The sequence below is a fragment of the Lepeophtheirus salmonis genome, chromosome 12, assembly GCF_016086655.4.
Source record: "Lepeophtheirus salmonis chromosome 12, UVic_Lsal_1.4, whole genome shotgun sequence".
Classification (NCBI taxonomy): Eukaryota; Metazoa; Arthropoda; class Copepoda; order Siphonostomatoida; family Caligidae; genus Lepeophtheirus; species Lepeophtheirus salmonis.
Genome location: NC_052142.2, coordinates 12664533 through 12682127, shown reverse-complemented (window position 1 = coordinate 12682127; position 17595 = coordinate 12664533). Strand labels below are relative to the sequence as shown.

The 17595-nt window shown below is 30.6% G+C and overlaps 1 protein-coding gene across 1 annotated transcript in view; it reads left to right on the top strand.

Annotated features, from left to right (window-relative positions):
* LOC121126887 (voltage-dependent calcium channel type A subunit alpha-1-like) overlaps window positions 1-17595 on the top strand; it is a 208752-nt gene that overhangs the window by 161314 nt on the left and 29843 nt on the right. The window contains 5 exon segments of the mRNA XM_071892078.1: window positions 8196-8536; window positions 8590-8898; window positions 9037-9175; window positions 15691-15859; window positions 15914-16184. Of these exon segments, the coding sequence (XP_071748179.1) occupies window positions 8196-8536; window positions 8590-8898; window positions 9037-9175; window positions 15691-15859; window positions 15914-16184 (1229 nt within the window).

Sequence of the window (17595 nt, the reverse complement as noted above, 5' to 3'; positions counted from 1 at the left end):
AAGACAAAGTATGCAAAATATATTAAATAAAGAGCATTTAAGACATTCTATAAAATTTAAATAATGATAAAAAATAAACAGTAACATCCCAGTAAAAGAGAATAAGAAGCACCACGAAACCTTCATCATGAAGGAGAATTACATGAAATGATTAAACACTTTTTTTTTACAGTTCTTGGGATAAACCTTGACCCTAATAGTAATATTTATATCAAATCAATGACTTCTAAGACAATCAAAGTGTTTTTAAATGGATCTTTTTTGAGTATCCAGATATATGGACCATCGTCGAATTATAGTTCTATTAAATAAGTATTTGTTAATGACAGTAGTATATGCTTGATGTTTAAGTATCTCATCTTTTCAGAAGAGATTCTCGTGTCTCACTCGGTGGATCCTATATCCTTTAATATAAGTATAATTTATTTTACAGATGTCTTTTCAAATCCAAATCTTTTGCTTAATCATCTATTTACTTCAAATATACATCCCCAAAGCTCCATTCTTCTATAGAATCATTGTATATTTATATAAGAACTGAGGACTTTGATAAAGGGAAATAATACAGAAATGAAATGCACATTGAGAAACAAAGTGAGTTCTGATCCATCATTTATAGCTTGTTCATCGAAACTCCTTCCAAGGTCGACTATATTTCGTCTCTTATTCCTAGAAACTCTTTCATTAATTTGAATCCTTTAATGTTGATGTACACAACAAACAACTGATATCCAAGACACTAAATCCATTAATAAGAATCAATTGTTGCTGTAATTCAATAATCTTCAAGTCTTGCTTCCGATTGCCTTACTAACTATATGTATCTTCTCTCATTAAAAAAAAAATAGAAGACGAGCTTCTATTTTGAAAGTGAATGTGGTCCTCTTTTCTAGATAAATAAAAATATAAGTTTAAATCTATGAGGCACATAATTTTATTCATAAGTAGGTGTATTACACTATTATTCAAAGTTGATAAATAAATAAATAATTGTAGGTGTATAGGTTATATTAATATGATTTACAATTATCAAGGCATTTAATCTATCATTTAGTGTCAATGAATACAAAACAATCATTTTTATATGCACTATCGTCAAATCTTAAACATTTAGCGTAATCTGTAATTTATTTATTGAATATTGATGTGTAGACCCTAAATCTTCAGAAGAGTGATATTTAAATATAATGGAAAACAATTTAATAATTCAGAAAATTACTTGTGACTCATTAATTTTTGAAATATGTATAACAAAATTCATATTTTCAAGAATAAGTTTACTGAATTTATGAGATTACTTACAATGTATTATCAATTAAAAGTTCCCATAAACCATTTATGCAAATAATGGCAAAGCTGAATATACTTTGCTGCTTTGCTGATAAAGATAACTATAAAATATAACCACATTAACTTTTATAGTTTAGGATCGTCTTCTTTTTTTTTTTTTTTTTTTTACAATGAGAGAAGAGATTCATAATTAGAGATGGCGGTAGCAAGACATATGGCACACCTGAATTAAAGCCTTATTTAATACCAGCTTCCTGTTGTTGTATGATTTTTGATATAGAAAATGAATTATTGCTGTAAACAGGAGAACTTTTTATATTAAAATAGTGTTAATGCAGGGAAAGACTAAAATTATATTTAAAGTTATATATATTCATTATATTATACCTTTTTAAATCAATTTATACAAAAAATTGGCGAAAATTCATTTTTTAGAGGAAGATAATAACACACCACGACTTATTAAAGATGAACAAAAAAGAAGAAAGATCATACACATCACCTGTTTTTCCGTTCCTAATCGCTGTATTTAGTTTTTACTTTATACACATCCACTCTATCCTGAAAATTAATAATGGTATCGGAAGCGAGGCTTGAATAGTCTATCTGAAAAACAGATAAAATATGAAGTTATAATAGAAAAAAAAAGGATTTACTAGCAAATAAAACTAAAATTAAATAATTGAATAGTAGTTTTCATTTCTCCTATTCTGCTCATACTGTTATTCGGTGTCTCAGATATTGCCTTTTTTTTAAGAAACATAAAAAGACTTCAATTATCTTTTGGAAAAAGACAAATGTGTTGTAATAACATAAAAGCAAGCTGGGATGCTTTTTCTTAATATTGCGACAGTATGATAAACGTATCCATTGATATGATTACTATATTTTATATTAATACAAAAAAAGTGATAAAGCCCTTAGGGGCTACGGTTTTTAATGTTAACTGACCTTGATAAGATCAGATTTTTGTTAACACTAATCATTAAATATAATGAGACGTCATGACGTAAAAAATTATTATTAAAGAAGAGTGTATTAAATTATTATTAAAGAAGAGTTTATAAGTATTCACGTTGCCAGAATAACAAAAATAAGAAAGGGATAAGCTTATTAAGAGCATCCCTCACCAACTAAAATTGATTATATTGATGATATCAAAATTCGATTTAAAGTTCAAATACCGCACGATCAAATTGACTGAACTTATATACAATATTTTTATCTAAATATTTAATAAATATCAATCATATTAATAAGTTGTTAGAAAGTTTTTTTTAAGTGGTTTAATATTGTATTTGACTCTTTAAAAAACCTTTTTCTGTTTTTCATTGAAATAAAAAACTTATAATACATTTTTTCCTGTTTCATGGAAAAAATCCCAGCTGGCTTTTATACTATCGTCACACAAATGAAATCTTATAAAAATGAATTTTTATTTTGGTGAACATTCACTTCAGACACCAACAATTCTTTTAGGATATCGGATATCGTTCAGAAAGAAAAAAGAAGGAAAGTGGCATTAGAGAATGAAGCTTCTCTTAAATTAAAAAAAATATGTAATTGAGTTCAGCTAGAGGTCATGGATAGGTGCAACAGCGGCAAATTTGATTGTTACCCACTTAGTGGTTTAAAAAAAGAAAAATAAATCTTTCATCCTCTTAAACTTGAAAATAGTGTCCATTTGACTTTTCTCTGGTATGTTTCACCAACAACATTCTTTATAAGTTTTCCCACCGAGTGTAGTATGTAGTAATAGTAGATTTTCCTAGCAGTCATTCTTTTGATTTCGGGAACAAATTATTGAAAGCAGGATTTTAGATATTTTCAAATCTTTATTTAGTGGCACTACTTAGTTATTATTCTTTGAAGGACTGTGAAAGAAACATTTTAAAAATTATATAATTATATACTTCATTAAAAATCGTTAACCTTAAAATAAGACATCATTCATTAGCTTAAATGTTATCCTCATCTTAAAACATAGGTGGATTTCGTTTGGAAGTGCAACAAGAGTGTGCGCAGCCCCCCTCATTCTCACTCATTTTTATTTCACCCACGCAACACCACTGTAGAAAGAGAAAAAAGGCATGAACAAATATGGATAAATTCTTTATAGGAGTAGCCAACTTAAATAACATTATCGTTGCTCTTGAATTGTAAGATCTGCATGGAGATCAACAATCTTAATTCCCCTTCGCATTCCCTCGTTCAGGAAGAATAAAGTAGAAGGGGGTTGGTATATGTATTTTCAATCCTCAATAATGATAATATAGTATTATATTTTCTGCCTTACAGCTATTTTAGCTTATGTTCCTGCGCTCAGCATATTTTTCAGGAAGAAAAAAATGAGTAAGTAGTTAGAATTAATCATCTTCATAGAAAAGAAATGATTAACGCAGGGACAGATACAAAAAAAAAGCAGGGCTGGCACAAAATTGATACTCAATTCATATTCCTGAAGATAACTATGAATAAGTTAGTTTCTAACTGAGTCAGAGTGTGTTGAAGTGTTATTGCGAGTTTGGGTACGATACATAATGATAATTCCTAAGCAGCATAGTTTAAACGTGCAAAGGGAAAAGAAAAGGCAATTGAAATTGATATCCTTCTTCACGAAACGAATATGAAATGAACCCTCCAACATCGAGGTAACTAAAATAAGTTATTTTGATTTTAATAATCCTTTTAAAAGGTTACTTGCACCAATGTCATCTTAGGACATGGAATTTATGGTATTTTGGGGTTTCATTAGTATACCTCTCCTCTCGCTTCGTTGATTATGACGTTAAATTAACTGACTCATTTAGTATATCATGTCCATTTTAACCCTGTCTCCCTGGGGGTGACGCATGGAATACACTAACCAGCGATGGACGAGTGAAACATAATTTCTGAGATCCTTGCAACTGCAGTGGAGTCTTCGCTATCTTGTAAAGTTTACCAAATTCAAAATTATCATTGACCATGAGATGTGTTTAGGTGTTGGTAATGACCTATTACCAGCATCTCAACTTTGAAGAAAGAAATGAAAAATCGGTTTCATTTAATACAAATTCCTTCTTTCCACATCCAGAAAATGTCCTAATACGTGTCTTGTTCGATTCAAACCTTAGGACTAGAAAAATCCAAAATACAGTGAACATTATCTTACAAGATCATAAAAGAAGCCAAAAAGGTCAAGTCATACAATTTTTTCCTAGAAAATAATTTCTAAATGCACATCCAACTAGTTACCTAGATTTTATTAACTTGAATACAAACCTTGAAAATTACGAAACAGAACATTTGATAAAATAAATAATGAATTATTAAAATATAGACAAGGTGAAGATTTAACTCTGTTAGATATTCCGTGTCATTCTCAAACGATATGTAGGATCAACATCAAAAGAATCCCAGAAAACATATGATCCAGAGAAAAGACAAAAAAAAAAAAATCACTACACATCACTCAAGATCAAAATTGAAGAAAAACTTTCAAACGTCTGATTTCATGAATTAATTTGCTGAGTATTTAAAGATTTAAAAACTATGTATGTATATGACCATTTGTATCTTAATCTGGAAAAAAATTAAATAATAGAAATTGCTCGATAAATAGAAAATCCATGGTTATTTATCTATATTTGTATGCCGTCAGTAGTTACTTTATGAGTTTTAACTTACAAAGTTACTAACAAATTCAAAAAATTAAATATTTTTCTTTTTTTTGTGGACCATAATTGTAATAAGATTGTTTTCCTTTTTTATTTGATCTCATTTTGAAGTACTTCCGGTACACTGGAACTTTGACCGGATGGACAGTAACGGTTTTGATGGCATTTAATTTTTTTTCAGGAGGTCATTATTTACACCTAAAAAAATCTCTTGACGTATGATAGTTTTCAATTTGGTCAACTTTACAAAATAGCAAACACTCTAATCTGTAGTCATAACAAACTTCCTTTTTTGTTCATTTTATAACATAAAACCCACTTTTTAAAGTCCGATTCAACTTCAAAATAGAATGGAACCATAAAAAAAAATCTTATTGACTCCAAATTTTCGGTGGGGTCTCCAATAAATAAACATTAATCTATATCAGATTGTTGAACAAGAACAAATCCGTGATGATTGTATTGCAGTCGCTCAAGACATCCTCTAGTGCCAATGATTTGGAAGGGTTGGAGCAGCAAAGTCAAGAAGTAAATAAGATTGAAGATATAAATGTTCTAAAGGGACAGAAATACAAGTACCGTAGTTGTAGATTCTAAAACAATCTACGAATACCATACCAAGAAACCTAAAATACACTTTCAGGACCAAGACAGCCAAAGCTCTTGAAGTTCCCAGTACGTGATCCCAAGTCAAGAAAAACTAAGAGTTTCCATTTATCATGGTATCAACAATTCCTTAGCTCGAGTATAATGTTGAAAAAGATGCCGATTTTTTCTTACTGTTCTTCAAAATTTTCTTCAAAAACGTGAACCTCATCTGGTGCTTTGACATTCACTAAAGTAGTATACTTTAACTGGGCAAATGCCCTCGACAATATTAAAGTATTTCATGAATATGAAAGATCTGAGCTTCATAAAAGCAGTTATACCAGGTGGATAGAGTTGAAAAGATCCAAGATGGAAAAACAAGAAACATATTCGATAGAATATGTCCGGAAGGGGTAGAAATAGCCCATAAAAAGAGAGAACTCTTATATGTCTATTCAAACATATCCTCTGTTTTGAAACTAACGAAGTTCCCATGAGGGCTCACGATGAGATAGATGAATCCCAAAACGGCAAATTGATATCTTTTTATCCACATTCAGCGGTAAACCTCGCGTTATTTTAGAAACTTTAATCAGAGTTACTCAAAACCCAAGAGGACATGATCCAAAACAAGTTGAGCAAGTAAGGGGTTTTTACCATAATTTGACAACTGCCCAGCAGATTATAGGGCTTGTCACACTCGAGAAGTATCCTACTGAAATGTCATTCCTGTCTAAAGAGCTGCAGAGTCGAAGTATCAACAGTACAGATGTTCAGTGTGAGGTTGAAAGTATCTACAAATCAGTTTCTCGGGGACCTTTTTTGCATAAGCCTTAACAAAGATTTGATACCACAACTAGAAATTGATGCACTTATTAATTCGTGGGCTTCAAAAACAGACAGAAGAGTGAATTTTTAAACTGTGAAAGTATTTCAGACTTATCAAATTTCTAAAAATAAAAGTTATATTCAATAGTTTTGCTCGATCTGACTGTTCAACAATATTATTTTTGATTATTTTGGCATGCTACTATTACTGACAAATGTGTTTGTCAAACATACAATGAGGGGAAGTCGACTATTGTGAAAGTAACAACGCAGCCATATTTGTTATAGTGAAGTCTGCTCTTATACTTGTATTATTGCGCTGTTTATATTTAAGGTTCTCAATTTTCCTTCGAGATCTTTTAATGTGGCAGAATCGAGAATTAAATTACATAAACTTTTTAAAGTTTAACCATATATAGAAAATAATTATGTTATTTCTGAGAAAAAAAGACAAATTTGCGAGCAGTTAATACAATTTCAGTAAAACAAATTTCGATGGTTTGACCACAAGTTCAACGCCAAAGCCAACAGTTGACCCCCTAGATATTCCAACAAAACAAAAATATGAGAATCTGCCTATGTCTTAACATAGGCTTTTTATATTGGTATATATAAAATACACATATAAAGACACCTTTTAGTATATATTAAATTAGTTAATTTAATTTGACTAATTTTGCTAAAGTTTGCCTTTCAAAAAATTATCTTTTAAACATAGGCTCAAGAATATAATTATTTTTTTAGTTGAATATTGTATACTAATATCAGCAAAAAAAGTATTTTTTTTTCTTCTTATAATGAGTGATACATTAAAATCTGAACACTTTGAATTTTAAGCTTCAACAAGATATCATTTATAAAGTAACTATAGAATTTCAACAAAATGAATACTATAAATATATGTGTGTCTGAGTTCTCTTAATAATTCATGTAGTCCCTGTTATGGGCCATGATGGCTTCCAAGCGGTGTGGAAGACCTGGTGCCTGGTGAGGATGTAGTCTCCTGTCATGTCTTCCCAGTTCTGGCTGACAGTCGTTTTGAGAGGATAAGTGTTTGGATGACCGACATTACAAGCCTCAAAGCTATAAGGGGACCAAAAGTGTAAAAAAATAGTTCAAAATAACTGAAGAGAGTCATTCAAAAGAGTTTTACAACAGAAAAGATGAATTTCTTTCATTGCTGGTGTAAAAAGTGGTATGTCCACCATCACAAGGCTCTTTCCATCCACTTTTTTTTATATCCTTCATAATAGTCTTTAAATCCTTCCAATCCAGTTTGGCCTTTTGAAAAGATTCATTCTCCTCTCCAACGTTTCGGACTTGCTGACATGGTAGACGGTGGTCCTGGAGACTCCGAACTGCATTGAGTGCGCGAATGATATTGCATCGTTTACATTCAAGTGTCATTTTGTCGACTTGTACGTAAGCCAGAAATCTCAGGTTTCTTCTGTTTTTTTATTTGTTGTTTATTCTTTATATAGGAATACAAATTAATTTTCATCACTCAACCTTAATTAATTATTGAATTAGTAAGTGTTCAGATTTCAGTGTAGCACCTGATATGAATTAATATTTGTATTTTTCTTTGACTTTTGTTTTGTTTTCTTAAATCTTGATATAAGTAAAACGTTCGATTAAGAAATACTTGAACAATAAGCATATTAATTGTTTATCTTTTATATTTAAATAAAATTTATATGAAAACGTATAATTGAATTAAGAAAGTAATTCATAAATTTTTCTTATTTAAATATTATAATATTTGAATTAAAAAAAATTGGAAAGAAAATAATGTAATTAACATAGTAAATGATTTATTTATATTTCTAGAACTACTTTAACGATTTCTGGAATACTTTTGATTTTATCACTGTTGTTGGATCAATTATTGACGCTACACAAATGGTGTCAGTTGATTTCCTCAAACTTTTCAGAGCAGCACGACTTATTAAACTCCTTCGAAGAAGTGTTAGTGTCAGAATCCTTCTTTATACATTCGTACAATCTTTAAAGGCCTTACCATATGTTTGCATGCTAATGGGTATGCTGTTTTTTATTTATGCTATTGTTGGTATGCAACTCTTTGGGTCTGTTGTAATGGATCCTGATACATCAATTTCAAGACATAATAATTTCAGACATATATTTCAATCAATAATGTTACTTTTTAGGTAAACAATTTTTATAATAAAAATCTTTATAATTATAAAGTTAATTTTGATAGATGTGCAACAGGTGAAGCATGGCCTGATATCATGTTAGCGGTACTTTCAGGTCGGTCATGTGATTTGAAAGCATTAGAATATAATATAACTTCAGGAACGCTAATAAATCAAGAACAAAACTGTGGATCCTCATTAACTTATATATATTTTATCTCCTTTATATTTTTTTGTTCATTTATTATGTTAAACCTGTTTGTCGCAGTTATTATGGATAACTTTGATTATTTAACTAGAGATACATCAATACTTGGTTCTCATCATCTTGGAGAATTTATTACAACTTGGTCTGAGTTTGATCCAAGTGGAATGTAAATATGAAGTTTTTTTTTTTTTTGTACATTTATTATTTATTCAAAAAGCTAAACACAGTATATTTTCCTACATTTTTAATAAATTTAATAATATTAAACATAATGAATAGAGATAAAAGGCTTACCGTTTTACAGAGGCCGAATACATTATACTGAAGTATTTAATCTTTTGAGAAGTATTGATCCTCCACTTGGATTTGGAAAGAAATGCCCTGAAAGAATGGCTTTCAAAAAGCTGATAAGGATGAACATGCCGATGGATACAGAAGGAAAAGTAAGTAATGTACATTACAAAATTTTAATATAAAAAATAGATAGTTAAATTTTTACTATGCTATCAATAGTTACAAATAACCTAAATTAGAAGAATATAGTTGAATTTATACAAATATCAAAAATAAAACATTCAACAGAATATTTCGAAATGTATCAGCTTTCATCATGTATCTCTATATACATACTAAACATATGTTGTTCTAGGAATTGACCGTGATTATAAATACCAATGAATTAGTTTAGTAAAGTTAGTCAGTGATTCTTGAGTAGTAAGGCATATATGTTGTCCATTCGATGTCAAATCCAGGGGAGGCATCTCCCTCTGCCAAGGAGATAAAGATTTAAATTCGATGGCCCCTCATGACTTCATTCAATATTAATTAGATATAGAAGCACATCCAAATAAGGATGGTTCTTTGTAATTCTTTAAGATAACAGTCCAGAAGGATGATAATTCAATTCCCAGTGAATAGGATTTTTATTTTATTTTATGTAGCAAAAAATGCCATTCACAAAATAGGAATTCCAAACATATGACCTGCCCCACGTTTGCTCCTAATTATGTTGTGATAAGCTCTTATTTTAGGTAAACAACCAACTGAACTTATAAAAATGTTTAAATATATATAGGTTCCATTTTAAGATAATCAAAAACTATGAAATAAAAAATCGTTATTGAAAGAATTGTATTAATAAAACACTGTTTAGTACCATTTTACAAAAAAGTTCAGAATAAAAACCCTTTGGTGGGTTAGTTGAGTGTCAGAACAGTATCTAAACTATACTATGGAGGTTTTATCAGATGATGTTTTAAAAAAAAAGGTTTTCTTTTCAAAAATATCCTTTTCTCCTTCGGATAATAATATTTCCTAAGTTATGGTGAGTATAAAACCCACAACGGGGGTAATGTTATAAAAGGTATGGTAATTTTAAGAGGTTACTTGGAGGCTCTATGAATTATAATTTCAATCTTATTTCTCTAAAAAAATAAAATCCACGTTTGGTTATAAAAAAAAAATTAATCAACTATTTTTGAATAAATGAATTTCAATTTTTTTCAATCAACTGCCTGATCTAATGGTACTGCAGTGCTAGCTCACTGCAGCTGCATCAGTGTTAAAAAATATTAATATGAGTTTAAAGTTAGTCTATAAAGACATGTTTAAGCAAGTGTATTATTACTTATAGGGGTTGCATAATAGAGCATTGCTGTTGCTTTGGTTTTAATTGTGATTAATGAGAATTATTATTGGCCTGTGAAATGTTATATTTTTCATCCCAATAGTTTGACTCTCACCTTGGCTTACACTAAATTGGTCTTATCTTATGAGTGTGACTTAATATCCTAATTTTACGTATACATTTTCTTTGAAACATCCCTGAATAAAATAATATAATGAATAATTTGAAGGATGAGGAAAAAAAATCCCATAAAAAAAGTTTTACCTACTTTTATTTAATAACGAATATTAATAATTCTAAAGTATGAAAAATAAATATATGTTTGACCATAAATATATGTAAAAGTTAAATGTGATTTATTCGAGCAGAAGCATCGGTAAGAATACACACTGACAACGTGGTAGTTATCAATTATCAATCAGTCAGTTCATAAGTAGATCGTAATTCATATCTCAAAAGAATAAATTGGTATTTTGTTAGACATTAATGTAATTCATCAATCGACAATAATTTCATTAAATATTGTCCATTGACACCGGCTTAGCAGGATATGAAATGAAGGAGAAGAAAAAAGAGTAAATACTATTTATTTCCTTATCCTTTTCCTTTATGAACCCACCCTCTTGTTAGATAATATAATAATTTGGACATTATTCAGCCTTTAAGGCCAAAACGCTAAAATATTTTTATTTTCTCTAAAAAAGTGAAAAGATAGGATAAAATATCCCCTTCCCCCTGTTGATGAATCCAAATTTTGATACACGATATGACTTATTTTTATTTGTAAGTCAAAATACAATTATTCCTTTGAAATGAAAATTGGAGGAACTATCCCTTGAATATGTTGACCAAACGGCATCTTATTCAGTTTTCCCATTGTTCAATAAGAATTACACACTCTGTGAGGTGCCCACGATTAAATTTGGGCTCATCTACAAGACTTATCCTTTATTTGGATGAAATTAAGTTAACAACATATGATTTTTTTCTAGAAAACTAAGGTGACGTTGAAAATATAAATGATCCAAACTTTAAAATTTTGGAAGATGTATATTATATAATGAAATTTTATACATATATATATTAAAATATCTGTAGTCTTTCCAAAATGATATTTTGTGTTCCTATTAGTCTCTCCGAGATATTCCTAATTTTATATATATTGTTCTTTTCTACCTATTTATTATTCTAAATATAATATTCGAAACATGAGAGTTGATAAATTTTTGCAAAATACATTAATAACGACATTGCAACACAAAATGTAAAATGTGACTGAACATAGCTGAAAAGAGAAGATCTCGATCCAGTTTTCCTTGACCATAAATGATCCCTTCTAATATTCTATTATACAACAAAGCCTACGGGTTGTACAAATGAACTGGGGGTACGAATAGCTAGGTCAAAATACCGGTACCCCCTTTCCTGAGCATAAAGGAGCCCTTAGAAATAAAATAATACAACCTAGCCCACGTATTGTGCAAGTGAACCACAGGTCCAAACGGTGGGCCATTGCCCATATGTTTTCTTTGAGATGTGTGAAAATATGGACCAGTAAAGGCTAAAGCGAGGGCATAGAAAGAACACTGGATAATGACAATATATGTCTCTACTTTCAATAATCTGTATTTGGAGAAAAAAAGTTTTTTATCTACGTCCATAAATGCCATGCTTCAGAAACTTGTAGTGTGTCCATGAGGGGAAACAAAGTACTCATATTGGCAATATGCTCAGGACCGCCAAGAGGAACAGAGAGGAGCTAATCACAAGCAAGAAAAACAAGCAAGTATTTGTATGTAACTCTTCTCACAACCTTTTAAGGGGGCTGAGATCAGACAGTGCATCAAAGTCCAAGTTTCCTTAATGGACTGTTGAAAAAAAGATCCTTGAAACGTTTTGCCTTTTGTGATTCAAGTAGGATAGCACGAATATTATAGATTGAGGACATAAAATGGTGTTAATCACAGTTCTAACTAAGAAACCATTTGGAGCCTTGCAAAGATTCATTCCGCAGTATTTGGTCCCAAAGTATCTCGTTGATAATTGCCAAGATATAAATTCAAGACTTTGAGGAACAAACCATGCCTGGTCATGCACAACATCTATGAAGAAAGTAAACTTCTTTTTTCTAAAAGGAGCTTAGAGCCAGGATAATGTGTCTACTAGAAATTTTGATTGCCCAGTCTAATGTAGGAGTAGACTTCCGATATGAACGCGAAATATCTTAATTGTCTCGAAATTTAGAACTGATACTCAGACTCAACACTTGGTACCAAAAGTTTTTGAAGAGTAAATGTAAAAAAATGAAAACATTTGAAGAAGCAATGGATGTGAGACAACACATCCATAACAGCAAGGATTTTCCTGCCAAAAGGAAGTGCTCACATGCCAATGATCCAATGCTTGAGTGATGCACCCGTACTTTTCAAAGAGGGCCTGGTTGTCAGTACTGAAGGTATACATTTGATACTAACATAATCTACTCCAAAAGAACAATCTTTATATTTTGAAAGACCTGAAAGGCGTGAAATCAAAATCCAATTTAGCATGTTTTGCATAATAAAGGTTGAAGCCTCCCTGTATATCTTGTTAGGTTGGAAAAAAATCTGGAGTAGTATTGAACCATACCAAAAAATCCTTGTAGTTCCTTCCGAGACTTAAGAAGGGGGAAATCCCGTATAGGTTCTACTTGTTCAATGGAGAAATTCTCTCCACACCCAGTCATTACCCTAAAAAAATCAAACTTAATTTCCCCATTCTGACGAAGAGGAGACGAAGTTCAACCTCCTGAAGGTTTGACAGTACGCTGAATAGTAAACGACGATGCTCTTTGAGTGGCTTTGTAGCAGTTACAGGAAAGTTCACAGCTTACTTCTGGAATGTTCGCCTCCCTCTTTTAGCTCCGAGGAAAGTTCATTTCGTAAAAGTTCACCGCGAGGAAAGTGCATCCCAAAACAAGTTCATCCCTAGGAAAGTGCATCTGAGGAAAATTCGTCCCAAGACAATTTCATCTCGAGGAACTACCAAATTTTTAAATAATCTAAATTATAGTTATTATATAAGGTAAAATGAGTGAGTTGTACTCAACATTAAGAATATATCTATATTCAATTTAGGAGGCTAAAAATAACATAAATCAATATTATTGCAAATTTATTGCAATTGGTGGTTGAGGGAAAAATAAAGTTTTTTGTTTAACATAAGATAGCTAAGTTTTTATTTTAATATCAAATGTCGATTGTTCTAATAAATAAATTATTGTTAACTTCAATAAAAAAAAAAACATTCTGCAACTACAAAAAAGCGTGAGTCTTCCATGTGGTCTAGAGTTAAGTGATAATACATATTTAAATTAAAATGCTATATTTTAGTTGAGTCTTTTCTGGGATAAATGAAAACATTATGTATAAGGGTTGAAAAGAGATTTGAGAACACTCAATTTCTGCCTCATGATGTTTGCAATCTATTAACGTGTTGTATCAGCCGAGCTGAGCATTTTTGTTGATAGAATTCCACCAAAGGACAATATTACATGTTGAACCGAAAACAAACTCTGACATCAATATGTCAAAGATTTTGGTTATACCTGGAAAATACAGAAAAAAAAATTTAGAAATTTGCCTTTGTAAATTGCAAATTAAGGTTCTCCCTTTTTTCAAACCAATATAGTTTTTGGAGCTACAATAATGATCTACTCCACTTATAAAATATGTAAGAAATGTATATTTGTTTCTTTCCTGATATGTCTAGTCGTCGGATTCATTTACTTCTTCATGTTTTATAATTACATTTTTATTTTTTTGTGAAGATGAATTCTACGTGTCAAGGGGACGATCATGGAAAAAACTTTGTTGGGTATTTACATATTATCCCTAGATTCTTTCAAAATGAAAAAAAAAACCTCTGTGATTGATCAGCCTCAATAGGCATTAATTGAAATTTATCCAACCAAGAGTTCCTTACCAAGGAAGAGCATGGGGAACGGTGAGGAAGCTTACAAAAAATATTTTTGTTTCGAAAATTGAAATCTGTATGTTTTAAAAACATTAATTGGAAACTGCATTGATTTAAATAGAATCTGTCATCAATAGCTGTCCCCTTGTAACATTATCCTCCAATTCGAACAAAAATCAATAACACCACCTAGGTTGATCCCTTGATTCAACATAACAGATATTCCAGAAAAGCTTGTTGATTCACACGATACTCCTGCTTCAAGAGGAAGACAACTCACCGATATAGTTCATAGAATTAAACAGAAATGTAAAAATTAATACATTTCTAAACATCAAAATCGGATGAAATGGAGACCTACAAGAAAGAACACACAAGTTATGGTTATTAACCATATTTTTACAATTATTTGGGTACTATATTTTATGAATTACAAGGCAACCATGAAAGGCTTTCTAGTTGTATAGAAAGGGTAAACATCGGTAAAAATAGACTTGCACGAAGTGTGGATATCAAAATTCCAAGAGACAGAATTGATCAAAGAGCTAATTTAATGATTACTTTGATATTGTCTTTACAAACAGATGAACTCGGGAAGTATGGTAATAATAAGAGTAACTTGTTTTTGGCAGGCTTGTAAGTGTTCCACTATTTTGGAGTTTTGTTACATTTTATTTTTGTTAAGCGCTCATCGTTCAGCCATTATTTTCATACTGTTCCGCGTTCCAATCGTAAGATAGTACCAGGCTTGAAGAGTATAAATACATATACTAGCGCGCTCGTGAAAGAAGTTGTACAGTTTTTGAGGTATATAAAAGTAGAATACTCCAAATGAAATAACTAAATTAGATTCAACGTTGAAAAACGATAAAATTTTCGTGTATTTCTGGGGCACCAAAACTTTTTTTGTGTGAAATGCCTATGGGAATCATAAAAAAAAGTTCAAAACATTTTCAAAACTAAGTTTCAAGTTCAAAACATTTTCAAAACTAAGTTTCAAGTTCAAAACTTATAACCGACTAAAACTAGCAATATATAATTTTTACAGAATTTTGTGCGTGTTGTTAAATAACTTTTTCTTCTAAAAGTAAATAATTTCAAAAGAAATTTTGAAATAGCTAATATCATTTGAGTATTCAATTTTTTTTTCACAAGTTTTAAATAATGTTGGTATGAAAACCAAATTTATTCAATGGTACAAATAATAGTAAACAATGAGAACCGCTGTGTTGCTATAATGCAATATCAAAGAAGAAAACAATATATTTATAAAAATATATTATATCAATATGTATTAATGCATGAATATTTGCATGAAATATATATACTTTTAATAATATTTAATAGGCATATTTTTATTTTTTGTTAAAACTTTAGGTACATTTTACAACAACCTTATTTGCTCTTATAAGGGAACATTTAAAGATAAATGTTCGAGAGTCCAGTGAGATGGATCAAGCTGATATTGAATTACGAACAACAATAATAAAATGTTGGCCTCATACAAAAAGAGATAAAATTGATTTATTAGTACCAACAGCAAAGAGTAATAGTAAATGAAATATTTGGGGAATCATATTTGATATGCTTAAAATTAAAGGTACAGGCAAGGGATACTTAACTGTTGGTAAACTTTATGGCGGTGTTATGATTCATAACAACTGGTGCAATACAAAATTTGGACAGATTGAAGTTCTAAGGAGACAAGAAGCTGAACTTGAAGCATTGCAAAAAGCTTCAGATATCAAAAATGGTATCATTGTATTGGAGGATACCTCTCCTTCAATAGAAAAATTAGAAAAAGGCAATCAATTAACAATTAATGAAATGGAGAAATATGTGTATCCAATTATAAAAACCAATCATGCCAGGTAAGTGAAGTATATGTATCATAAACAAAATTTTTTATTAATTATATGAATAGAATTGTTAAAAAAAGTCACTCCCATAATTTGTTAAACAACAAATGTTGTCGAGTTTTTAATTAGAGAAGGGGAAAAAAACTGTCCTAATTTCATAAAATCAATGTGTGTGGGTTCTTATCCCGGTCGCTTCTAATGAAGGAAATATACATTTGTTATGTATATATATTGACTTAAAGGTATTTTCTTAGGTTATGTGGTCAGATTGCAGTTGTCAGTTGCACCGATTAGGTACAAGTGAACATTATAGTATAACAATGAATCATTCTTACCGTGGAAGTATATTCTAATTCAATACACATATATATAAATTTCCATCTCTAGTACGGCTTTACCTCACTAACAAAAAAAAGCCTATATATTTTGTTGTCATTTGTCAATTCTTGATACGTCATGTCAATTTTGATAATTTTTTATTTTCGATAAATAAACTAAGTAATTGGTTATAATATACTTGTGCTCCGTTTCCAAAAGGACAGGAATACAATTTCTTAAGCCAGCTTCCCTCATCTCTGCAATTGGCATTCTAAAAAAACCCAAAAATCAACATGGTAACTCTGACAATTTGAAGAATGCTCTGTACAAGAGAAATAATAATGCTCATTAAATTTCATTAGATCAGCTACAATCAGCTGTCACTAGCGAGGAAGAAGAGAAGGAAGTTAACAAAGACATTTTCTAGAATTACTCAGATATCTATCTGCAATTCTACTGTGAGTCCAACAAGGACTTACAAATATAACTCCGAAAAAAATCCTCAGGGTTCTTCCTTTATGAGCAGACACGAATGTTCAATTAGGTTTTGAATATAATTTAGTCTATTTTGGAAAGGATGTTCGCTACCCAGGAATACGGTGTGAGAGTAAACAAAGAGGTTCAACATAAATACACCTGATGATGTATTTTATAACACCCCTACATTTTTTCTCATTACTTCTTATGATAAGCTGTGAGGATTAAAATCTCTTAAAATATGTATTTAAATCAAATTATTCTGACTGGATATTGGCAAAACTGAAATTTGAACTTTGAACAAAATGGTGCAAGCACTCATTGAAGGAAAATCCAGATGATTGAGCGTCTTCAATCATATGATCGGAATAATGATTTCGTTTGTTCATCCTTTCAGATTCCTGAAGATAATCCAATGCTACTCTGCCAAGAATCCTCAGTATTCAAGACTTTTGTTGAATATAATAGATTGTAGTGGCCCCATATGACAAATGATCATATTTGGTACTACTTTGTGTACTGTCAGGTGGGAAGTAGTAATCAGAACCATGATCATGCACCAATGTACATAGCAATTGAGTTATGTAGCTCAGTACTGGCTATGAGGGTCTTCAAACCTGATGATGAG